This window comes from Mobula birostris, chromosome 2 (genome assembly GCF_030028105.1).
Source record: "Mobula birostris isolate sMobBir1 chromosome 2, sMobBir1.hap1, whole genome shotgun sequence".
In the NCBI taxonomy this organism is placed as follows: domain Eukaryota; kingdom Metazoa; phylum Chordata; class Chondrichthyes; order Myliobatiformes; family Myliobatidae; genus Mobula; species Mobula birostris.
Window position 1 is genome coordinate 105,606,719 of NC_092371.1, and position 25,642 is coordinate 105,632,360.

Genomic DNA, 25,642 nt, shown 5'->3' on the forward strand with positions numbered 1-25,642 from the left:
CCCAACGCCGACACTGACCTGTCCTCTTGCCGCTGTTGTCGAAGCGGGGGCCGGTGTTGGGTGTCTTCTTGGGGTCCTGGGTCATGTTACTTTCCCGTGTCCAGTCGAAGTCATCCCGAGTGTCCTGGGTGAAGCCGCAGATCTGATCGTCCTCGAACCCACACACCAGCTCTCCTGGGACACAGAGTGACCGGGGGAGTGTGACTCAGGGTGAGGCACTGGACCGGGATTGTGACCGAGAAGTCGAAAGGGCAAGGGAGTGGCCAGGGCATGGGGACATGATTGAAATTCTGCTTGACAGGGTAGTGCCAGCGGGGGTGAGGGGGGAGTAAATGGAGGAGGGTTTGACAGAGAGGAGGATAGTGACTGGTGGGGAGAGTGACCTGGTGGGGAAAAAAGATGGGTGGGGTGTTTGGTGAAAGCAGCAGCCCATGGTGAATGAGGGGAGGTTGGAGGAGGGGAGATGGGGAAGTGGGGAAGGGAAGCGGAATGTAGTAATGGGGGATCCCCAGGTTTAGTAGCAATACCCCAACTCTCAGCAAATGTTCCACATGGAGACCCTTACCTGAGGGCGGCAGAGAGGAAGCGGCTGTGGGGGGAGAAAGGGAAGGGATATGAAAAGCAGCCTCAAAATCCCACCCTTCAGAACTACCCCTCCGGAAACTCCCTCTACCACAAAAAGCCCCGCTCACCACTCTCCGTCAAACCCCCTGTTGGACACACATCTCAACCGGACCCCAAAATAACACCCCATCCCATACACATTCCCCCCAATCATACAACACCAAACCCAGTGGGAGAGACGGGAGAGGAGAGGGTGTAAGGAAAGGGGAAAGGGGAGTGGAGAGGAGGAGGAGAGGAGAGGGGATGGGGAGAGGAGGTGGGAGGGCAGAGGGAATGGGGAAAGAGGGGAGGGGGATGGGGAGAGGAAGTGGGAGGGGAGAGGGAAGAGGAGAGAAGGGGGGATGGGGAGGAGAGGCGGGGAAAAGCAGAGGGGATGGAGAAAGGAAGGGCAGCGGGGATGGGGGGGAGGAGTGGAAGGTGGAAGAGGGGTGGCAGGGAGGAGGGGGAGAGAGAGAGAAGGAATGCAAGTTCTTCCTCCCTCGCTCAGCCACATTTCCCTCCTTCTCCCCCCAGCTCCCCCTTCCCATATCCTTCCACCTCTGATCTCCCCCAGATCTCCCTCCCACTCACATACCCCTACCCCAATCTCCACATCCCGTCTCTACCTCCTCCTGCAACCCCCCATATCTCCCTCCCACCCATCTCGCACTCACACCCATCTCCCTCCTACTCCTATCTCTCTCTGCCCCTTCTGTACCTCCCTCCCATCTCTCCTTCTCCCACCTCCCCCCTTTTTCCCCCACCCCATCTCAAACTCAACCCGCATCTCCCACCTTTCTCTCCCTTATCTGTCCCATCCATCTCTCCTTCCCCTTTCTCTCCCTCCCTCCCATCTCTCCTACCGCCATCTCTCCCTTCCCCTTGCTCACCTTCCCTCCCTATCTCTCTCCCCATCTATCCATCCCTCTCAACTCCCCTCCTCCTCTGATCTCCTTCTCTTCCCATCTCCCACCCCACCATCTTTCCCTCCTTCTCATCTGCCTCTCCTTTCCATCTCCGCCTATCTCTCCCCGTGATCTCCCTCCCATCTGCCCCTCTCTCTCATCTCCATCTCCCCCTCTCTCTCATCTCCATCTCCTATCCCTCCCAACTGCCCCTCCCCCTTCTCTACACCCCTATCTTACCCCCTCTCCCTTTTCTACTTCCCTCCCATCTGCACCTCCATCCCATCTCTCCCTCCCTATCTCTTCCTCCCCATCTTTAACTCCCCTCCAGTATCCCTCCCCATCCCATCTCTCCCATCCCTCCCTCCCTCTTCAGTACCTCCCCACCATCTCTACCCCCTCTCATCGCAGTAGCTCCCTCCCATATCCCTTCCTGCCCCCATGTCTAGGTCCCATCTCTAGTTAGCTGCTCGCCGTATTACTTCGCCTGTCCATCCCTCCCTCCCATCTACCCCTCTGTCCCATCTCTTTCCTCCCCTTGATCACCCTCTCTCCTCCATCTCTACCTTCCCAAATTCTCCCTCTGCCAGCTCTCCTTCCCCTCCCATCTCCCTCCCTCCTATCTCTCTCTTCATACCATCTCCCTCCCCTTTATGTACCTTTTTACCATCAGCCCCTCCCTCACTTCTTCACCACCCCATCTCTACCTCCTCCCATATCTCTCTGTTCTCTCTTATCTCTCCCTCCTAGCCATCTCCCTCTTAATACCATCCGCCTCCTCCTCCCATCTGCTCCTCCCTCCCCTTTCTCCCCCTCCCTCTCCTTCTCTCACTCTTTCTCTCCACCCCCTTCTCTCCCACTGTTCCATCTCTCCCTCCATTCCTATCTCTTCCTCTCCATCTCTAATTACTCTGCCTTCTCCTGTCTTCCTCCCCATCCCATTTCTCCCTCTCTTCCATCCCTCACTCCCCCTTCAATACCTCCCTATCTTCTGCCCCTCTCTCTCATCTCCCTCCCCAACATCTCCCCCTCCCCCTCGTCTACCTCTCTCTGATCTGTCTCTCCCAACCTATCTCTCCCAACTAATCCCATCTCCCAGCCCCTCTGTTCTCTACCTCTCTCCCATCTGCCCCTCCCTCCCCCTCCCCATATCACCCTACCCCTCAAATCTCTCTGTACACCTTCTCTATCTCCCTACCCTCTGCCCCTCCCTCCTATTCTGCTCCCTACCCCAGCTCTCCCTTCATCCCTTCTCTCTCCCATATCTCCCTCCTCCAGCTCTCCCTCGCTCCATCCATCCCCCCACTACCCCTTTCCAGTTCCCTCCCCTCCTATCTCTCCCTCCCCATCTCTCCCAACCCCACCTCTACCTCCCACCTCTCTCTCCCTCCCCAAACTCTCCATCCATATTCTCTGTGCCCTCCCACAACGCCTTCATTCTCTCTCCCTTGACGTTCTTCCCATGCCCCTCATCACCTCTCTCACTCCACTTCTCCTCTACTCCCCCCTCATCCCCATCCCTCCTCAATTCCAAACAACTAGTCTGCCTTTGCTTCCCCCCACCATCTGCATCTCTCTGACCCATTCCACTACCTCCTCATTTAAGACTTCAGAGCAGAATTAGGCCATTCGACCCATCGAGTCTCCTCTGCCATTCCATCATGGCTGATTTATTATCCCTCTCAACCCCATTCTTCGGCCTTCTCCCCATAACCTTTGACGTCCAGATTTATCAAGAACCTCTCAACCTTTAGGGAATCATGCACAAGGACTCCCAAGTTCCTTTGCACCTCTGATTTTTGAATGTTCTCCCCATTCAGAAAATAGTCTATGCCTTTATTCCTTCCACCATTCTGCCAATCTGCCTAAGTCTTTCTGCAGACTCCCTGTTTTCTCAACGCAACCTGCCCCTCCATCTATCTTTGTATCACCCACAAACTTGGCCACAAAGCCACCAGCTCCTTCATCCAAATCAAATGGAAAGAGGGTTACCAATACTGACCCCTGCAGCACGATAGTAGATGCCAGCAGCCAACCAGGCAAGGCCCCATTTATTACTACTCTTTGCCAACCTGCCAGTCTTCTATCCATGTAAGTATCTTGCTATGGGTTTTTATCTTGCTAAGCTGCCTCATGTGCAGTACCTTGTCAAGGGCCTTGAAGATCCAAATAAACAACATCCACTGACTCTCCTTTGACTATCCCTCCTATTACTCCCTCAGAGAACTCCAAAAGATTTGGCAGGCAAGATTTCCTCTGAAGGAAACCATGCTGACTTTGGCCCATTTTGTCATGTGCCTTCAGATACCCTGAAACCTCATCCTTAATAATAGGCTTCAACATCTTTCCAACCACAAAAAATTAGGCTAACTGGCCTATAATTTCCTTTCTTCTGCCTCCCTCCATTCTTAAAGAGTGATATTTACAATCTTCCAGTCCCCTAGAACCATTCCAGAATCTAGTGATTCTTGAAAGATCATTGCTGATGCCTTCACAATCCCTTTAGCCACCTCTTTCAGAACCTAGGGGTGCAGTCTGGTTCAAATGATTTACCTACCTTCAGAATTTTTCAGCTTCTCAAGCACCTTCTCCTTAGGAATAGCAAGCCCCTTTCTGGCATTATGTTGTGTCTTACACACTGAATACTAACACAAAGTACTTATTAAATTCATCCGTCATTTCTTTGTCCTCAGTACTACCTTTCCAGCATCATTCTCCAGCAATCCGATATACATTCTCATCTCTATTCTACTCTTTGTATATCTGAGATGTCTTTTTGTATCCTCTTTTATGTTATTGACTAGCTTACATTCATATTTCATCTATTCTCTCTATGACTTCTTAGTTGCCTCTTTTTTTTAAGTCTCCCAGTCCACTAACTTCCCACTAATTTTTGCTTTATTTATATGCCTTCTCTTTTGCTGTTAAGCTGACTTTGTCATCTCTTGTTAGTCACAGTTGCCTCATCCTCCCTTTAGAATACTTCTTTGGGATGTATTTTTCCCGTGCCTTCCGAGTTACTCCCAGAAACTCCAGTGATGTTGTTCTGCTGTCATCCCTGCTAATGTCCCTGTAATTCCCTTTACTCCACTGTAATACTGATACATTCTGATTATAGCTTCTCCTTCTCAAACTGCAGGGTAAATTCTATCATATTATGATCACTGCCTCCTAAGGGTTCCTTTACCTTAAACTCCCTAGTCAAATCTGGGTCGTTACATCACACCTAATCCAGAATTACCATCCCTCTAGTGGACTGAACCACAAGCTGCTTTAAAGAGCCATCTCGTGGGCATTCTATAAATCCCCACTCTTGGGATCCAGCACCACCTAATTTTCCCAATGGCAAACCACTGCTGTACCTTGCCTTGTACGCGGTTCCCCACTACAGAAACTCCGGATGCCACGTACCTGTCCTTTTTACTTGCATATTGAAATCCCCCATGATTTTCACAACACTGGCTTTTTTACATGTCTTTTCTGTCTTCTGTTTTTGTATCCCACACCCTGGCTGTTATTTGGAAGTCTGAATATAACTCCCGTCAGTCTTTTTACCCTTGCATTAACTCTACCCATAAGGATTCTACATCTTCTAATACTATATCACCTCTTCCTAAAGATCTGATTTCATTTTGTTACCAACAGAGCTACACTACCCCCGCTGCTTACCTGCTTGTCCTTTCAATACAATATGTATACTTGGATGTTAAGTTCCCAACTATGAGCTTCTTTCAGCACGTTTCAGCGATGCCCACAATATCATATCAGCCAATCTCTAACTGCACTACAAGATTGTCGACCTTATTCTGTATACTACGTGTATTCAAAGATAACACTTTCAGCTTAGATTTGTCTTCCTTTTTGGTTTTGGCCCCATTGTTACTCTGCACCTCATCCCACCGACCTGTCACTTGCCCATTCTTCCTGACAGTCCCACTACACTCTGCATTTAGCTGCCCCACCCTCAGTCCAATCACTGGTTCCCATCCCCTTGCCAAATTAGTTTAAACCCTCCCCAACAGCTCTAGCAAATCTGCCGCAAGGATAACAGTCCCCCTTGGGTTCATGCACAGGTCATTCCTTGCTCAGAAGAAATCCCAATGATCCAGAAATCTGAAGCCCTGTCCCCTTCCACCAGTTTCTTAGTCACACATTGATCTGCTAAATCAACCTGTTCTTACGCTCACTGACATGTGGCCGACGGACCAATCCAGAGCTTACTACTTTGGAGGTCCTACTCTGCAGCTTCCTACCTAACTCTCTATATTCTCTCTTCAGGACCTCCTTCCTTTTCCCACATGTGTCGTTGGTGCTAATATCTACCACGACTTCTGGCAGTTCACCCTCCCCCCTTTAGAATGCTGTGGACCCAGTCTGAGCCATCCCTGACCCTGGTACCCGGGACGCAACATGGCATGTGGGTGTCTTTATCACGTCCACAGAACCAGCTGTCTGCTCCTGCAACTATGGGATCCGCAATCACTACTGCACTCTTCCCTCCTTCCCTTCTGAGTCATGGAAGCAGACTCAGGGCCAGAGACCTGGTCATGCCCCCCAACAGTATCTATTATTGAGGAGAACAGGTACAGACTCCCTACTCTCCCTGCCCCCTCTGCAATCTTCCTCCACACCCTCTACCACTCTCCCCACTGCTTGCCCCTCTCCCTGACACACTCGCGCCCGGTATGGCCGGCACACTAACGGTTGGTGTAGAGGATGGTGCGGCTGGCAGTGTCGCCCGGCCCATAGCTGGTGATGGGGGTGAGGTGGACCCGATAGGAGCGAGGGATCCGGAGATTGCCCAGAGTGTAGGTGAGGAGGGAGCCCGCCTCGATGCTCTTGTTGACGGTGATCATGCTTGGCTTCAGCCACACGCTGGGTGATCCCTGTCAACACCAGGAACACGAGAGCAGTGAGTGAGGGCCCAGAACAGCACCGCGCCCCTCCCACACGGAGCCCCGCGCCGCGCCCCTCCCACACGGAGCCCCGCGCCGCGCCCCTCCCGCACAGAGCCTCGTGCCGCGCCCTGCCCCTCCCGCACGGAGCCCACAAACAAAGCTGTGCTAACTAGCCCTAATAATTTTCTAGATCTGCTATAGTTCACCTGCAAAGCCAACAGATGTGTAGGTGATGCACTTTGCATCGGTCTGGACTTCATACCTACAATGCCTCGGCTCCCATGGTACATATGTCAGGATTCTCTTTGTCAATTTCAGGTCAGCCTTCAATACCATCATCCCCTGAGCTTCTGGAAGAGAAACTCTCCAAAAGTTAATGTACCAGGTCCCATCTGCAGGTGGATCACAAACTTCATCTCTGACAGGAGGCAGTACGTGAGACCAGGCAATCACATCTCCGCATCCCGCTCACTTGGCACTGATGCACCAAAGAGCTGTACTCACTCACCTCTCCTATCCTCTCTATACGCCAGTCTCCAGTGATCCATCAGTTAAACTGATAAAGTTTGTGGACAACACCGCTGTCATTGGACTGATCACCAGAAGCGGCAGATCCAAGTACCACCAGGAAGTAAACAAGCAGGGGATTGTGGAGGCCAAGTCTTTACGTATATTTAAGCCAGAGGATGATTATTAATTGGTCAGAGCATGAAGGGATACGGGAGAAGGCAGGAGATGAGGGCTGAGAGGGAAAATGGATCAGCCATGATGAAATGGCGGAGTAGACTCGATGGGCCGAATGGCCTAATTCTGTTCCCATATCTTATGGTCTTAACTAGTCTCCGTAACTTGTCCGAAACAAGGCAGGAGGCTCACTATCCAGGACCTGCCCTCAGGGAGGAGATACAGGAGCCCGAAGACACACTCTCAATGATTTAGGAACAGCACCTCACTCTTTGCACTACTTATTTATTTTTTTTAATATATTTCTTATTGTAGTTTATAGTAAATTCTAAACACAAGAGATTCTGCAGGTGCTGGAAATCCAGAGCAACACACACAAGTTGCTGGAGGAACTCAGCACATCAGGCAGCATCTACGGAAATGAATAAACAGTTGATGTTTCGAGCAAGACCCTTCTTCTGGACTGGAAAGGAAGGGAAGAAAGACACCAGGATAAAAAGTTGAAAGGAAGAGATGAAAGACAGCTAGAAGGTGATAGGTGAAGCCAGGTGGGTGGAAAGGTAAAGGGCTGAAGAAGAAGGAATCTGAAACGAGAGGAGAGTGGACCACAGGAGGCAGGGAATGAGGAGGGGCTCCAGAGGAAGGTAATAGGCAGATGAGGAGAAGAGGTAAGAGGCCAGTTGATGAATAGAGGAAGAGGGGAAAAAGTTACTGGAAGGAGAAGTTGAGGTTCCTGCCATCAGTTTAGAGGCTACCTAGAGATAGAACATGAGGTGTTGCTCCTCTACCCTGAGAGTGGCCTCATCATGGCAAAAGAAGCCATGAACCAAACTGTCAGAATGGGAGTCGGAATTAAAATGGTTGGCCACCTGGAGTTTCCGCTTTTGGCAGACGGAGCTGAGGTGTTTGACAAAGCACTCTTCCAATTTATGACTGGTCTCACCAATGTAGAGGAGGCCAGATCAGGAGCACCGGGTATGATGGATGACCCCAATTCATTTGCAGGTGAAGTGTTGCCTCACCTGGAAGGACTGGGTCCCTGAAGGTGAGTGAGGAGGTAAATGGGCATTTCCGTTGCATGCAGGGATACGTGCCTGGTGAGAGATGAGGGCATCATGGAGGGAGCAATCCCTGTGGAAAGTGGAGAGTGGGGGAGGGGTAAAGAAGTGGTTGGTGGTAGGATCCCATTAAAGATGATGGAAGGTGTAGAGAAGGATGTGTTGGACGTGAAGGCTCATGGGATGGTAGGTGAGAAGAAGAGCTCTATCCCTGTTAAGGTGGTGGGATGGGGTGAGTGTGGATGTTCAGGAAATGGAAGAGATGCAGGGGAGGGCAGCATCAATGGTGGAGGAAGGGAAACCCCGTTTGTCTCTGATGCCCTGAAAGGAAAGCCCCATCCTGGGAATAGATGCGGCGGAGACAAAGGAACTAAGAGAAAGTAAAAGCATTTTTCCAGGAGACGGCGGAAGAGGTATAGTCAAGGTAGCTGTGGGAATTGGTAGGCTTCTTAAATGTATCAGTAGACAGTTTGATTACAGAGATGGAGCAGAGAGACTGAGAAACAGGAGAGGTGTCAGAATTGGACCAAGTGAATTTAAGGCCAGGGTGGAAGTTAAGGGCAAAGATGATGAAATTGGCAACTTCAGCATGGCTGCATGAAGCAGCACCAATGCAGTCATCAATGTAATGCAGGAAGAATTGGGGAGCATTATAGGCTAGCTCTACACAGCTGATGAAAAGGCACGCATAACTGGGGTCCATGTGGGTGCCCGTTGAGTTTGGAGAAAGAGGGAGGAGTTGAACAAAAATTTTTGAGGGTGAGGACCAGTTTTGCCAGATAGAGGAAGGTGGTAGTTGGGGGGGGGGGGGGGAATTATCAGGTCTGTTGTCAAGAAAGAAGTGGAGAGCTTTAAGACCTTGACGGGGGACAGAATTATATAGGAACTGGACATCCATGGTAAAATGAGGTGTCAGGGTGTGGAAACTGAAAGTCACTGAGGACATCGAGAGCATTTGAAGTGTCGCAGTTGTAGGTGGGAAGGGACTGAATCAAGAGGGACAGAATGGAGCTGAGTTATGCAAACACAAGTTCAGTGAGGCAGGATCAGGCAGAGACAATGAGCCTTCCCGGACAGTCAGGTTTGTGGATCTTGGGTAAGGGGTGGAAACAAGCAATGCAGGGTAAGGGAACTCTGAGTTTGGTGGCAGTGAATGGGAGTTCTCCAGAGTTGACGAGGTTAGTGATGGCGTCAGAGACAGTTTTCTGATGGTCTGGAGTGGGGTCCTTTTTCAAGGGGTCGGTAAAAGGAGGTGTCTGAGAGTCAGCAAGGTGGAGTCAGTCCTCCAGAGTCCAGACTACAACAGCAACCCACTTTGCACTGCTGCGCAAAAGAACAGATTTTCTGATATAGCTCAGCAAGAATAAACCTGATTCTGAAGTAGGATCTCACTCCCAGTACCAAATTCTTGCCAAGACTGAGCTCTCCCAGACTGTGCACTGAAATCCGTGATGTAGGAGAGCATCTCCTCCACGCCCGCGTTCAATCTGCACAGGACGTTTGTCCAGTCCAGATGCCTGTCATCTGTCCATCTCTCAGGTTACATGAACCTCTCTAACAGCTCCCTCACGCCCTCTCACCTGCCCCACCCATCCCACCGTGGGGCTCACCTCCTCCTGGGCATCCAACTGATACCTCAGGATGTCCCCGACTGCATTGGGAAGCCGCTGTGTCCACTGCAGGAGGAAGGTGTACAGGTTGGGATGCTGGAGCCGCACCGGGCTTGGGGTGTCGAAATAAAACTCTGGCTCGTAGGCTCGTCCTTTACAGAGAGAAGAGTGAGTGAGCAGGGGCCAGGACCCCGGTATAGACCTCACCCCTGGTGACAGACACCACCCCCTGGGTATAACGCGTGAGTGGGCAAGGGCCCGGACCCAGGTATAGACCCCACCGCATGGGGACGGACACCACCCCCCCCCCGGGTATAAAGAGTGAGTGGGCAAGGGCCCGGACCCAGGTATAGACCCCATCCCCTGGGGACAGACACCACCCCCCCCCGGGTATAAAGAGTGAGTGGGCAAGGGCCCGGACCCCAGTATAGACCCCATCCCCTGGGGACAGACACCACCCCCCGGGAATAAAGAGTGAGTGGGCAAGGGCCCGGACCCCAGTATAGACCCCATCCCCTGGGGACAGACACCACCCCCCTCGGCATAAAGAGTGAGTGGGCAAAGGCCCGGACCCCAGTATAGACCCCACCACCTGGGGACAGACACCACCCCCCTCGGCATAAAGAGTGAGTGGGCAAGGGCCCGGACCCCAGTATAGACCCCATCCCCTGGGGACAGACACCACCCCCCCCCCCGGGTATAAAGAGTGAGTGGGCAAGGGCCCGGACCCAGGTATAGACCCCACCGCCTGAGGACGGACACCACCCCCCCCCGGGTATAAAGAGTGAGTGGGCAAGGGCCCGGACCCCAGTATAGACCCCATCCCCTGGGGACAGACACCCCCCCCCCCCGGGTATAAAGAGTGAGTGGGCAAGGGCCCGGACCCCAGTATAGACCCCACCTCCGGGGACAGACACCACCCCTCGGGTATAAAGAGTGAGTGGGCAAGGGCCCAGACCTCGGTATAGACCCCACCCCCTGGGGACAGACACCACCCCCCCCCCGGGGTATAAAGAGTGAGTGGGCAAGGGCCCGGACCCCAGTATAGACCCCATCCCCTGGGGACAGACACCACCCCCCGGGAATAAAGAGTGAGTGGGCAAGGGCCCGGACCCCGGTATAGACCCCACCCCCGGGGACAGACACCACCCCTCGGGTATAAAGAGTGAGTGGGCAAGGGCCCAGACCTCGGTATAGACCCCACCCCCTGGGGACAGACACCACCCCCCTCGGCATAAAGAGTGAGTGGGCAAAGGCCCGGACCCCGGTATAGACCCCACCGCCTGGGGACAGACATCACACCCCTGAGTATAGAGAGTGAGTGGGCACGGGCCTAGACCCCCAGTATAGACCTCACCCCCTAGGGGCTGAGAGGAGAGTGATTGGGCAAGTGCCCGCACCCTGATATGGATCCCCACTGCCCCAGGTATAGAGAGTAAGTGGGCAGGGTCCCAGACCCTGGGATAGGCCTTGCCCTCCTTTCCCGGGTACAGAGTGAGTGGGCAGAGGACCAGACCCCAGCATGGACCCCACCCTATCGTACGGATCCCACTCCATGGGGGAAGAGAGCAAGTGAGTAGGGGCCCAAACCCCACCCTGTGGGGACAGAGAGCAAGAGGGCAGGAAAACACTATGGACACCACCCCATGGGGACAGAGAACAAGTGGGCCGGGGCCCAGGCTTCAGCCTGTGGGGCAGAGAGTGAGTGGACAGAGGCCTGGACCATGGTGTGCACCCCAGGCACAGAGAGAGGGAGACTGCCCAAAAGTAACCAGTGGGTACAGTACATCCCCCCCCCCTTGCATTCCCCACCGCCCCTCCTCACCAGTGAGGTTGAAGAGACAGGTCTGCACCCCCACAGCATTGGACATCCGGCACCGGTACACCCCGTACATGCCCGGCTGCAGAGGAGGCAGCTTCAGCTCGGAGCGGTCGGGGGTCTCGAGCTCCGGCCTCTCCAGGGGGTCCTCGCCCAGGGTCCACTCGGCCGACGTCACCTTCATCGGGTTCCCGCTGACCACCCGACAGGTCAGTGTGACCCCGCGGCCCAGCCTCTGCCGCACATCCGCAAACTCTGGCTCCACTGTCAGGGGATCTGTGTGTGGCAGGGTGGAGGAGCGGTGGAGATCGGTCAGTGTGTGTTCCCCAATCGGCCCACCAGATGGACCTAGCCCACCCCCAAACCAATCCCACAATCCTCCCCACACACTGATCCTCTCACCCACATCTCCTTCCCTCCATTTCCCTTTCTCACCCCTCAGACATAGGAGCAGAATTAGACCTCTCGGCCAGTCCAGTCTGTACCGTCATTCCATCATGGTTGATTTATTACCCCTCTCAACCCCATTTTCCTGCCTTCTCCACATGACCTTTGACACCCTACCTATCCACCTCTGCTTTAAATATACCCAATATCTTGGTCTCTGAATTCTGCAGATTCACCATCCTCTGGCTAAAGAAATTCCCCATCTCTGTTTTAAAACTCTCTCTCAGGCTGTGCTCTCCGGTCCTAAACACCCCACTGCAGGAAACACCCTCTCCACACCCACTCTATTGAGGCCTTTTAACATTTGATAGGTTTCAGTGAGATGCTCCCTCGTGCTTCTGGACTCCAGTGAGCACAGGCCCAGCACCATCAAACACTCCTCATACATTAACCCTCTCATTCCCAGAATCATTCTGGTGAATATCCTCTGGACCCTCTCCAGTGCCAGTACGTATTTCTTAGATATGGGGCCCAAAACTGCTCACAATACTCCAAGTGTGGTATGACCAGTGCTTTATAAAGCCTCAGCATTACATCCTTACTTTTATAATTTAGCCCTCTAAAAATGAATGCTAACATCGCATTCGCCTTCCTTATCACCAAGTCAACCTGCAAGTTAACCTTCAGGAAATCCTGCACAAGAACTCCCAGGTCCCTTGGCACCTCAGATTTTTAGAATCTTCTCCCCATTCAGAAAATAGTCTGAGCCTTTCTTTCTTCTACCAAAGTGCATGACCTTACACTTCCCGACACTGTATTCCATCTGTCACTTCCCTCCCCATTTTCCTAATCTGTCTCAGTCCTTCTGCGGATTTGCTGCTTCCCTAACACTACTTGCCCCTTCACGTATCTTCGTATCATCCACAAACTTGTGCACAAAGCCACCAATTCTGTCATCCAAACCATGGAATAGAACTAGTCCGGGCCAACCAGAAAAGGCCCCTTTTATTCCCACTCCTTGCCTCCTTCCAGTTAGCCAATGCTCTATTCATGCTAGTCTCTTTCCTGTAATAGTATGGGCTCTTATGGTGTTTAGCAGCCTCATGTGTGGCACCTTGTCAAAGGCCTTCTGAAAATCCAAGAAAACATCATCCACTGACTCCCTTTGATCATTGATGTCCCAACCCAACCCCTGGCCATAACGACATCCCCAAGCCCCTCCTCCCTCCCTCCCTCTCCCTCCTTAACATCTCATCCTCAAGACTCTTACACCCTCTCTTCTTTCAAACCCTACCCACCCTCTCCCTCCCCCATCCGTCCACGAGTCCAGCACGTGTCCGCACGATCTCAAATTCTCGCTTCCCCGACCTTTGCCCATTACTGACACAGCCCCTCCCACTGACCCCACCCTCCCTCTGCCCCCCCCCACGCAGACAACGTACGGTGAACACACCTCTTCCCCGCCCCACGCGCACAGCACAAGGTACACACTCACTCCCTCTGTCGCCCCACCCACCCCAACTCACACAGTACGTTGAAGTGGATGCTCCCCTCCCGGGCGCGGACGTTGAGCGCGTTGTACACTCCGGTGCGACAGCGGTACATCCCACTCTGGTCCCGGCTGACATTGTCCAGGCGCAGTATCCCATCCAAGGACTCCCACTCCGGCATTCCCGCCGGGAGGCTCCGCTCCTTGTCCTTGTCCATCCGAGACCACAGCACCACCGGCTTCGGCTTCCCACTCACCACACAGCGCAGCTCCACCGAGGAGCCCTCTATCACCTCCACCACGGGCTGGACCACCTCCAGCACAGGGGGCTCTGGGCAGCGTTGGGCAGGGGACGGGAAGAGGGAGACGGGGTGGAACCAGGAAGGGAGAGGGGAGGGTGGGGAGGGGTAGATGGTGGTTTGGGGTGGTGGCGGGGGTGGGAGTTGGGAGAGGTGGGAAGGGGAGACGGGGAAGTAGGAGAGGGAGAAGCAGAAGTCGAGGGAGGAGAGAGAATAGGGAGAGTCGTAAAGTCACACAGAATAGAACCAGGCCTTTCAGCTCATCAGGTACGTACCCCATTCAAGCCAGTCCCAGTTCCTTTGTTTAACCCATACACCTTTCCTGTCCATGGACCTGGAGACCGCTTCGTCGAGCACCTCCGCTCCGCCCGCCACGACAGACAGGATCTCCCTGTTGCCACCCACTTCAACTCTGCTTCCCATTCCCATTCGGATATGTCCATACATGGCCTCCTCTACTGCCATGATGAGGCTAAACTCAGGTTGGAGGAGCAACACCTCATATACCGTCTAGTCTCCAGCCCCTTGGTATGAACATAGAATTCTCCAACTTCCGGTAATTCCCTCCCCCTCCCTTCCTCTATCCCTATGTCAATCTGCCCCCTCCCCCAGCTGCCTATCACCTCCCTCATGGTTCCGCCTCCTTCTACTATCCATTGTGTTTTCCCCTATACCTTCTTCACCTTTTCTGCCTATCACCTCCCTGCCTCCCCTCCCCCACCCCTTTATCTTTCCCCTTACTGGTTTTTCACCTGGAACCTACCAGCCTTCTCCTTCCCACCCTCCCCCCACCTTCTTTATGGGGCCTCTTCCCCTTCCCCCTACAGTCCTGACAAAGGGTTCCGGCCCAAAACGTTGACTGATCGTTTCCACGGATGGTGCCCGACCTGCTGAGTTCCTCCAGCGTGTTGTGAGTGTTGCTTTGACCCCAACATCTGCAGAGTATTTTGTGTTTCCAATTGTCTTTTAAAAATTTCTTTACCCACCTCAACCACTTCCTCTGGCAGCTCATTCCTCACTCAGCTCTTTCTGTGCAAAAATAAACTTGCCCCTTAAAGTTCCTATTAAATCTTTCCCCTCTCACCGTAAGACTGCAGAGTGCGTCCGTGTCAGTGAGACAGGGCATGTGTGAGTGTGTCAGTGAGCTGGGGAACGTGTTAGTGATTTGGGGAAAGTGTCAGTGAGTTGGTGAGTGTGTCAGTGAGTTGGTGAGTGTGTCAGTGTGTTGAGGAGTGTGTCAGTGAGTTGGGGAACGTGTCACGGTGTTAGCTAGTGTGTCACTGTGACTGTGTCTGGAAGATGTTGCTGAGTTGGAAAGTGCAGAACGATCTCACCCAGAATGGAGGAGATGTTAATGTCGGTGCTGACCTGTCAGGAACAGTGGAGTGGTGTTCACCAAGGCTGGCGGAGATTTTAACGTCGACGCTGACCTCGGGAACGACCGAACCGTGGAGTGTGCCGGTGCGTTGGGGCGTGTGTCAGTCAGTGCGTTAAGGGGTGTGTGGGGAAGTGCTCACCCAGGTTAATAGAGATGACCTCGGGAACGGCTGTACTGCGGAGTGTGTCAGGTAGTGTGTGGGTGCGGAGCGGTGCTCACCCAGGCTGGTGGAGATGTTGACGTCGATGCTGACCTCGGGAACGGCTGAACTGCGGAGGGAGGCCACGCACGTGTAGGTGGCGGAGTCGGAGAAGCGCATACTGATGATGTCCAGGCTGGTGACCCCCGGCGGGAACTCCTGGTCGTTGCGGGAGATGATAATGCGACTGCTGGGCCGCAGGGTGCGACCGTTCTTCAGCCAGCGGTAGGTCAGCTCCTCCTGCGGCACTGCCTCCACCTGACAGGACACCTTCACCTCCCGGTCCAGGTGAATCTTCTCATCGTCATGGAACGGGTCGGGGGTGATCCAGAACCGGCCGTTCCACAGGGCTGGGGACAAGGCAAGGGCGGAGTGACTGCTGAGCGTATCCAGTCAGGTGGGACAATGTAATGTACCAGTTCGGTCTACGGTAGGACCGTGTATCGGACGGTTCAGTGTACGGTGGGAGACTGCGCACGGTGGACACTGCATACGGGACGGTTTAGTGTACAGTGGTGACTGCATACGGGACGGTTTAGTGTACAGTGGTGACTGCATACGGGACAGTTTTCTGTGTAGGGTGGGTTCTGAGTGCGGCAAGGCGCTGCGTAGGGTGCGGATACGCTGCTCTCACTCACCGCGGACCTGCACCTCCACCGATCGGCGTGCAGGATTGCCGACGCCATTCTGTGCCGAGCAGTTGTAGTGTCCGGCCTGTTCTCGCCTGATGTCCCGGATCCACAGTTTTCCTGCCTGGATGCGGACGTTGTCCGGCATGGGACCGGGGGAGTGAGACCACCAGAGCAGGGGAGGAGGATCCCCACCTACCACCAAGCACTCCATCTCCACGTCGCTGCCGGGGTCCACCACCAGCAACTCCGGTACCGACACCGACAGCACTGGGGGAGCTGAGGGAGACTGCCTGTCAGTGGGGCATGGGCTGGGGTCACCTCCCTGTCCTTCAGGGGTCAACGTCGCTCCTAAAGGGGTCACCGACAGTGGGGGAGGGGGGTGCTGAGGGAGACTGCCTGTTAGTGGGGGTAAGTACTGGCTTCACCAACCCTCCTGAGTGGCCACCGTCCTTCAGGTCACTGTCTATCCCATATGGTCACTCTCTGTCCCGAGGCATCACAGGTGGTCACAGATCCCGAGTGGTCACGGTCCCTCCCGAGATGGTTACCACGGGGGTGGGGTGGGGGGGGGGGAGGCTGAATGACACTGCTTGTCAGTCACCGCCTGTCGTCTGTGGGGGTGACTGTCCGTCCCGAGGGGTGACATTCAGCACAGACTCAACTTGGGTGTCGCTCTGCTGTCTTAATTTAGAGCTTTCCACCACCGTGGTGAATGAGGGCAGCTCCTCCTCCACACCTTCCCCATGATGTTCACCTCCCCTCTCCTTCTTCCTCTCCCTCCTCCTGACATTACCCCCCCTCCCCTCAATGCTATCCTCTGGCACCAGCTCTCCCTCCCCCTCAGCATTCTCACTCGCTGCTCTACCAGACCTCATTCACTCTTGCTCCCACTTCCTGTCTCCTACCTCGCTGGCCCTGCATCTCTCACCTTCCCTCAGTGTCATTCTCTTTGTCTTTTTGTCCAGTTCCCTCTCTCACTCTCTGCCTCCGCTCCCTGTTACCCCCTCCCCCCTAAAGCACATTGATGAGGGTAGAGCAGTGGATGTGGTTTTATACAGATTTTAGTAAGACATTTGATAAGTTTCCCCTTGGTAAACTCATTCAGAAAGTCAGGAGGTATGGGATCCGGGGAAACTTGTCTGTGTGTATTCAGAACTGGTTTGCCCACACAAGGCAGAGGGTGGTAGTGAATGGAGAGTGTGCTGCCTCTCGATCCATCGCTAGTGGTATTCTGCAGGGATTCTGTTCTGTGAGTGTTATAAGTCATTTGAATGAGGAAGTGGAAGTGACACAAAGTTTGTCGGTGCTGTGGATAGAGTAGAAGGTACAATGGGATATTGATAGAGTGCAGAGCTGGGTTGAGAAGTGGCAAATAATGCTCAATCCAAAAAAGTGTGAAGTGATTCATTATGGAAGGCCAAACCTGAATGGTTAATGGTAGGATTTTTAGAGGAGTGGAAGAACAGAGAGATCTTGAGGTCCATAACCATAGATCCCTCAAAGTTGGCACACAAGTTGATAGGGTGATTAGGAAGGCCTATGGTGTGTTGGTCTTCATTAATTAGGGGATTAAGTTCAAGAGCTGCAAGCCTTCTAGTTTTATTTCAATGGCTTCCTTTACCAGGCGGTCTCAAAAGCCATTGGTGCGGCACAGTAGTTTTGTGCTATCAAAGTCAATGACCATTGTGAATGCAGTGTCTGCTACCACCAATGTCTCCGGGTAACCCAAGTGGATACATCTCCTGTGCTCTTTGATGCAGATTTCCATCCTGTGTCCCGTCTGGCCGATACACGCTGCTCTACATTCACAGGGAATCCTGTAAATGCCCACTGCCTTGAATCCCAGGTCACCTTTGAACATCCTTACAGGCTTGTGGACAGTACTAATCTGCTATTTCTTCAGGATCCTAGTGATCCTTCCAGAAACAGTGGAAATATAGGAAAGACAAGCAATAGCGACAGGTTCCTCCTCATTTCAAGATTCCTGATTTTTCCGTCAGCCCTATTAAGGGCCCGATTGATTTCCTTCAATTGTAAACAAGGTGAGAGAGCAGAAACCTGATTGGATAAGGACTAGTCAATCAGAAGGGACGGACGATGGGGGTATAAATACCACCGGACTAGACATGCTCAAGCATCATCCCTGATGAAGATGGCAGAGCTTGTCATCAAAAAGTTGGTTATAATCGCTATCTGTACCTGGCTGGAAGCCCGAGAAGAGTTTATTCGCTGCAAAGTAATGTTGCAACTCTATAAAACCCTAGTTAGACCAACTTGGAGTTTTGTGTTCAGTTCTTGTTGCCTCATTTTAGGAAGGATTATAGGAGCCTGAAGACACGCACTCAATGATTCAGGGACAGCTTCTTCCCCTCTACCAACAGATTTCCGAACACCACCTCACTACTTTTTTTTCCATTTTTGCACTATTTATTTAACTGTTAAAATTTATATACTTTAATTTACAGTTTATTATTTATTGTAACATAATGCTTCCACATAACAACAGGTTTCATGCCATAAACCGGTGGTATTAAATCTGATTCTGATTCTGATATTGAAGTTTCAGAGAGGGTACTGAGGAGATTTACCAGAATGCTACCTGGATTGGAGAGCATGTCTTATGAGGATTAGTTGAGCAAGCTAGGCTTTTTCTCTTTGGAGTGAAGGGGGATAAGAGGTGACTTGATGGAGGTGTGTAAGGTTATGAGAGGCACAGACAGAGCGGGGATCCAGTATTGTGTTTTCACTGGGCAGCAATGGCCAATTCCAGAGGACATCCATTTATGGTGAGTGGAGGTAAGTAAAGGTTGGATGTCAGAGGTAGGCTGATTACACAGATTGGTGGATGCATGGAACACCCATGGTGGTCGAGGCAGATACATTAGAGACTCTTAGGCATATGGATGATAGAAAAATGGAGGGCTGGCTGGGAGGGAAAGGTTAGATTGATCTTAGAGTAGACAAAAAGTTGTCAGAATATTGTGGCCCTGATTTGGGCTGTAAAGTTTCATGTTTTCTTTCCCCACTTCTATCTCCATGTCCTCTCATTCTCCCAGTCCCCCTGCCTCCCCTTTCTTTCCATCTGCCCCCACCCCAATGCTTCTCTCTCCTCCCAGTTACTGTCCACCCCTACCCTCTCTCACGCAGGGTTGAGTACAGAGGCATATCCTCAGCTCATCCTGACCACTAAGAACGACCCCCACTAACCCTGTTTCCTAGCACCTGATCCTCACCATTGCATTTCTTGTCCAGAAACATCTCCGATGCTGTGAGAGTCTCTCCCACCACCACCCTGTCAGGGAGTGTGTTCCCCAAAGCCATCCCCACTCAGGTCTCCAGCTCTCAGCCCTCACCCCGAGTCCATACCCAAGAGCTTTAGGTGCTATCCCTAACAGACACACAATGATCCGTCCACCCTTCTCATCCTCTGTTCCAGGGAAAACACACCCAGCCCCTTCCGTCTCTCCTGGGAACTGGAACAATATTGCCAGGATCTCCCTCCCACTGTATCCCGAGCCTGTCTCCCCCCACCGTTCCCGAGTGCAGTCAGTATAATGGGTGACGGGTGGGTGGGAGCACTGACCGGTGGTGTTCTTCAGCTGGAAGGAGGCAGATTTGTCAGGAATGTTGCAGACGTTCCGGACGGACACCAGGCAGGTAAAGTTGGCATAATCTCGAGGGCGCAGGTCTTTCAGCTTTAGGACTTTGGTTTCACCCTGTGGAGAGCAGGCCATGATCAGAGCAGGGACACCCACACACAGCCACTCTGTGCAACAGCTCCCTACTGGCAAGGAGAAAGGCCCAGCAGTGGGGGCAATCGGTGCCCACCCTGAGCTGGGCAGGGCGAGGTGGATGAGCGGGAGGAAAAGGAGTAAACGAAGGGGTAAGTGAAGAAACATAGAAACATAGAAAATAGGTGCAGGAGTAGGCCATTCGGCCCTTCGAGACTGCACCGCCATTTATTATGATCATGGCTGATCATCCAACTCAGAACCCCGCCCCAGCCTTCCCTCCATACCCCCTGACCCCCGTAGCCACAAGGGCCATATCTAACTCCCTCTTAAATATAGCCAATGAACTGGCCTCAACTGTTTCCTGTGGCAGAGAATTCCACAGATTCACCACTCTCTGTGTGAAGAAGTTTTTCCTAATCTCGGTCCTAAAAGGCTTCCCCTCTATCCTCAAACTGTGGCCCCTCGTTCTGGACTTCCCCAACATTGGGAACAATCTTCCTGCATCTAGCCTGTCCAATCCCTTTAGGATTTTATACGTTTCAATCAGATCCCCCCCAATCTTCTAAATTCCAACGAGTACAAGCCCAGTTCATCCAGTCTTTCTTCATATGAAAGTCCTGCCATCCCAGGAATCAATCTGGTGAACCTTCTTTGTACTCCCTCTATGGCAAGGATGTCTTCCTCAGATTAGGGGACCAAAACTGCACACAATACTCCAGGTGTGGTCTCACCAAGGCCTTGTACAACTGCAGTAGTACCTCCCTGCTCCTGTACTCGAATCCTCTGGCTATAAATGCCAGCATACCATTCGCCTTTTTCACCACCTGCTGTACCTGCATGCCCACTTTCAATGACTGGTGTATAATGACACCTCCCCTTTTCCTAATCGGCCACCATTCAGATAATAATCTGTTTTCCTATTTTTGCCACCAAAGTGGATAACTTCACATTTATCCACATTAAATTGCATCTGCCATGAATTTGCCCACTCACCCAACCTATCCAAGTCACTCTGCATCCTCTTAGCATCCTCCTCACAGCTAACACTGCCGCCCAGCTTCGTGTCATCCGCAAACTTGGAGATGCTGCATTTAATTCCCTCATCCAAGTCATTAATATATATTGTAAACAACTGGGGTCCCAGCACTGAGCCTTGCGGTACCCCACTAGTCACTGCCTGCCATTCTGAAAAGGTCCTGTTTATTCCCACTCTTTGCTTCCTGTCTGCTAACTAATTCTCTATCCACATCAATACCTTACCCGCAATACCGTGTGCTTTAAGTTTGCACACTAATCTCCTGTGTGGGACCTTGTCAAAAGCCTTTTGAAAATCCAAATATACCACATCCACTGGTTCTCCCCTATCCACTTGGGCAAGGTGTGCAAGTTAGGGGTTAGATGAGGGGGTAGGCAGAACAGTGGGTAGGTGTGGGAGGTAGGGGCGAGGGTGGGGGTAGTTGGAGTGGTGGGCAAGGGGAGGAAGGGTAAGGGGGGGTTGTTGAGTGCTTAGACAAGGGGGTAAGATAGGCAGAGGGGGTGGGAAAGCTAAAAGTCAGATGTATCATTATTGCAAAGGAGGAAATCTGCAGGTGCTGGAAATCCGAGCGACACACACAAAATGCTGGAGGAACTCAGTAGGGCAGGTGGCATCTATGGAAAAAAGAATATAGTTGATGTTTCGGGCTGTAACGTTGACTGTACTCTTTTCCATAGATGCCATCTGGTCTGCTGAGTTCCTTCAGCATTTTGTATGTGTTGCCCTGTATCATTATTGCAATGGAGTAAGTGGAATTACTGAGGCATGAGAGAGGAGCTGGCCAAATTGATTGGAAGTGGAAACTAGCAGGGATAATAGCAGAATTTTTCGGAGCGATTTGAAGGTGCAGGATAGATGCATCCAAAATAATTCTAAAGGCAGAATGAAAATAGAAAAGATAAAATATGAAGGTAAGCTAGCCAAACATACCCATGACGATACCAAAAGTTTCTTGGGATATATAAAGAGTAAAAGAGAGGCAAGAGTCTATTTTGGACCACTGGAAAATGAGCTGGAGAGGTAGAAATGAGAGAAAAGGAAATGGTGGATGAACTGAATAAGTATCTTGCTCCAGTCTTCACTGTGGAAGTTCAAGGGTGTCAGGGAGCAGAAGTTGTCATTACTAGGGAGAAGGTGCTTGGGAAACTAAAAGATCTGAAGATAGATAAGTCACCTGGACCAGATGGTCTACACTCCAGGTTTCTGAAAGAGGTGGCTGAAGGGATTGTGGCGGTATTAATAATGATCTTTCAAGAATCAATAGATTCTGGCATGGTTCCAGAGGATGGAAAATTGCTAATGTCACTCCACTCCTCAAGAATGGAGAGAGGCAGAAGAAAGGAAACTATAGGTCAGCTGGTCTGACCTCAGTAGCTGAGAAGATGTTGGAGTCGATTATTAAGGATGAGGTCTCAGGGTATTTGGGGTACATGGTAAAATAGGCTGTCAGTTAGCATGGTTTCCTGAAGGGAAAATATTACCTGACAAATCTGTTGGAATTCTTTGAGGAAATAACAAGCAGGATAGACAAAGGAGAATTGGTGGATATCTTTTCAGAAGGCCTTTGATAAGGTGCCATACAAGAGGCTGCTTAGCAGGATTACACAAAAGACACCAGCCTGGATAGAAGAATTGGCTGACTGGCCAGAGGCAAAGAGTGAGAGCTGGCTGCCAGTGACTGGGGTCTGTGTGGGGACTGCTTCTCTTTATGTTATATGTCAATGATTTGGATGACAGAATTGATGGCTTTGGCCAGGTTTGCAGGCAATATGAAGATAAGTGGAGGGGCATGTAGTGTTGAGGAAGCAGAGAGGCTACAGATGGACAGACAGATTAGGTGAATGGGCAAAGAAGTGGCATATGGAATACAGTGGCAGGAAGTATATGGCCATGCACTTTAACAGAAGAAATAAAAGCATAGACAATTTTCTAAATGGAGAGAAAGTTCAAAAATCCAAGGTGCAGAGTTCTTGTGCAGGATTCCTAAAAGTTTAATTTGCAGGTTGAATCGGTTATGAGGAAGGCAAATGCAATGTTAGCATTCATTTTGAGAAGACTAGAATATAAAAACAAGGATGTAATGCTGAGAATTTATGAGGCACTGGTGAGGCCTCACTTGGAGTATTCTGAACAGTTTGGGGCCCCTTATCTAAGAAAGGATGTGCTGACATAGAAGAGGGTTCAGAGGAGGTTCATGAGAGTGATTCCGGGAATGAAAGAGTTACTATATGAGGACCAACTGATGTCTCTGGGCCTGTACTCACTGGAATTCAGAAAACTGAGGAGGATCTCATTGAAACCAATTGAATGATGAAAGGTCTTGATGGAGTAGATGTGGAGAAGATATTTCCGATGGTGGAGGAGTCTAGGATGAGAGGGCACAGCCTCAGAATAGAGGGAAGGCCATTTAGAATGGAGATGAGGAGGAATTTTTTTTAGCCAGGGACTAGTGAATGCGTGAAATTTGTTGTCACAGACAGCTGTGGAGGCCAAGTCATTGGGTGTATTTAAGGCAAAGACTCACAGATTCTTGATTAGTCAGGGCATGAAGGTTTACAGGGGGAAGGCAGGAGAATGTGTTGAGAGGGAAATGGATCAGCCATGATGAAATGGCAGAGCAGACTTGATGGGCCAAATAGCCTCATTCTGTTTCTGTATCTTATAATCCTAATATCCTATATCGGTGGTTGACTTGAGCTATTCAGGAGCATTCTAACTAGCCGGGCAGGGGGATGGGAACCAGAGCAGTAGGTCAGAAAGTGGAGGAATTGAAAGGAAGGTGGACGTTATGGCCAGTCAGTCTGTGAGGAAGGACGGGCTGGAGTAAGGTAATAGACACAAAGGAATCAATGGGGTGAAATGTGTGTATTTTAATGTTCAGGGTAAGTGGTAAGAGTGAGGAACTTATAGCCTGGATCAGTACGTGGATTATGACGTGGCTGAGGGAGTGACAAGACTTTATACTTTAATATTCCAGGGTTTTGATGTTTCAGATAGAGAGGGAGGTAAGACAGGGGTGAGTTGCACTATCAGTAAGGGATTACAGATGCATCCAGAGGCAGAGCTCATTCCCGGAGTCTGAGAATGCATACATCAAGAGCCAGGAGATAACTAGGGAACGGGTAGCATCACTCAAGGAGAAACATGGGAAACCTCGGCTTGGAGGACACGCATTTAAAGTGAGAGGGGTTACATTCGCAAGAGATGTGCGGGGAATGTTTTTTTTCACACAGGTGCCCGGAAAGCGCTGCCGGGGTGGTGGTGCAGGAAGGTAAGGTAAAGTTCTTGGATCGGCACTTGGTTGTGCAGAGATTGTACACAGAGGGTTAAGGGTGGGCACTGGCGTTCGGAGAGCTCCATATTGAGGGATGGGGTCTGGACGGAGCTCGTGCCAAGGCATGGAGTACAGGAGGGCACGATGAGCTTGGTGACTCCACTGACCTGAGTATAGAGCGGTTCGTAGATGTCGACGCCCTGGTCCTGTTTCTGAATGACTATCTGACCGCCGCGTTTCCAGGTGAAGTGTGCGGGGGGGTTGGAGCTGACTGTGCAGCGGAGAAAGACCGTGCGCTCCCGGTAGTAGTTCTCGCCGCGGACGTCGCTCACGCTCTGGTGAACTGTCAGCACCGGCTCGTCCAGGTCTGCAACACAGACACCATCAGAGAGGGCAGTCATCCCGGTAACAGAACGGGCAGCCCTGGTGACGGAGGCACCATCATATGGGGCGGTTACCCCGGTAACAGAGGCACCGTCAGAGAGAGGAGGATATCCCAGTAATATAAGGTACGGTCCCGGGAACAGAGGAGACTGTTCCACTTACAGAGACTCCTGTCGGAGGGAGCTGGAGTGGTCCTGTTAACAGGGGAAACCACCCAATAATGGGGAAGGACCCCAGTGACATACACAGTCCCCCACCCCACCCACCCGGGAATGGGCCCAGGGCCCTGCGATGGCCTTGAAAATGGCAGCAACAAGTACCAGCCCCTTTGTCAGGGAGACTGTGTCTGGCCCATGGGAACAGGGACCTTCTTTCCTGCGAAAGGGCACCCAGGAGAAGGATGAGCTGTCACTGAGCAATTAGACCAATAAACCTCTCGTTAACATGGCAAATGGTAGTGTGAGTCTCTCTGGCAATGAGGGGTTGACTTAGGCAGTGATCCCAGCCTAAGGCAGTATCCTTGGTAACGGCCCCGGCAATGAGCGACTGTCCCTGGTAACAGCCCCGGCAACGAGGGACCATCGGCGGTAACGACCCTGGCAATGAGAGAGAATCCCTGGTGACAATCCTGCAAATGATGGACTGCTCTGGGCAGCGATCTCAACAGTGACGGACCACTCAGCAGTGCTCCCAACAATGAGGGACCATCCCCCCCACCCCTCACAATGAGCAACAACCAGGGCAATGAGAGACCGCTCCAGGTAAGGACACCGACATGAGGGCTCTCCCAGGTAACAATCCCAGCAGAGAGGGACCACTCCTAGTTATGAGGAGCCTCCCCCGGAAGCAGTGAGCCAACAACAGTAGATCAGCTTTAACAACAGGAACGTGTCCCAATGCTGATCCAGGAACAGCAGCAGTGATCAGTCAGTGAGACCCAACATGGAATCATCCAGAACAGAAGCAGAATTATCAATGGCCATGTGTGAGATATTAACACCCAGTGACCCTCACCCATCACCGTGTGTGAGATGTTAACACCCAGTGACTCTGGTCCATTGGCCAAGTGTGAGATGTTAACACCCCGTGACCCTCGTCCACTGTGTGTGAGATGTTAACTCCCATGTCTCTGGTCCACTGGTAGTGAGACACTCACTGTGTTAAAACTTTTCACAACTCCCTGTACAATCTTCTGTTCCATCAATTTTTGTGTCATCTCCAGAGTCACTAACCCGCCCATCTTCATTTTCATC

The 25,642-nt window shown here is 51.8% G+C and overlaps 1 protein-coding gene across 1 annotated transcript in view; it reads right to left on the reverse strand.

Moving 5' to 3' along the window:
* The window catches only part of LOC140189281 (MAM domain-containing glycosylphosphatidylinositol anchor protein 1-like), a 48,928-nt gene that overhangs the window by 8,436 nt on the left and 14,850 nt on the right, over positions 1-25,642 (reverse strand). The window contains exons 4-13 of the mRNA XM_072245983.1: positions 24,173-24,372; positions 19,545-19,677; positions 15,968-16,237; positions 15,350-15,679; positions 13,491-13,784; positions 11,584-11,853; positions 9,759-9,910; positions 6,211-6,394; positions 566-589; positions 19-174 (exon numbers count right to left, since the gene is read on the reverse strand). Coding sequence (XP_072102084.1) covers positions 19-174; positions 566-589; positions 6,211-6,394; positions 9,759-9,910; positions 11,584-11,853; positions 13,491-13,784; positions 15,350-15,679; positions 15,968-16,237; positions 19,545-19,677; positions 24,173-24,372 — 2,013 coding nt within the window. The remainder of the gene's footprint in view (positions 1-18; positions 175-565; positions 590-6,210; positions 6,395-9,758; positions 9,911-11,583; positions 11,854-13,490; positions 13,785-15,349; positions 15,680-15,967; positions 16,238-19,544; positions 19,678-24,172; positions 24,373-25,642) is intronic.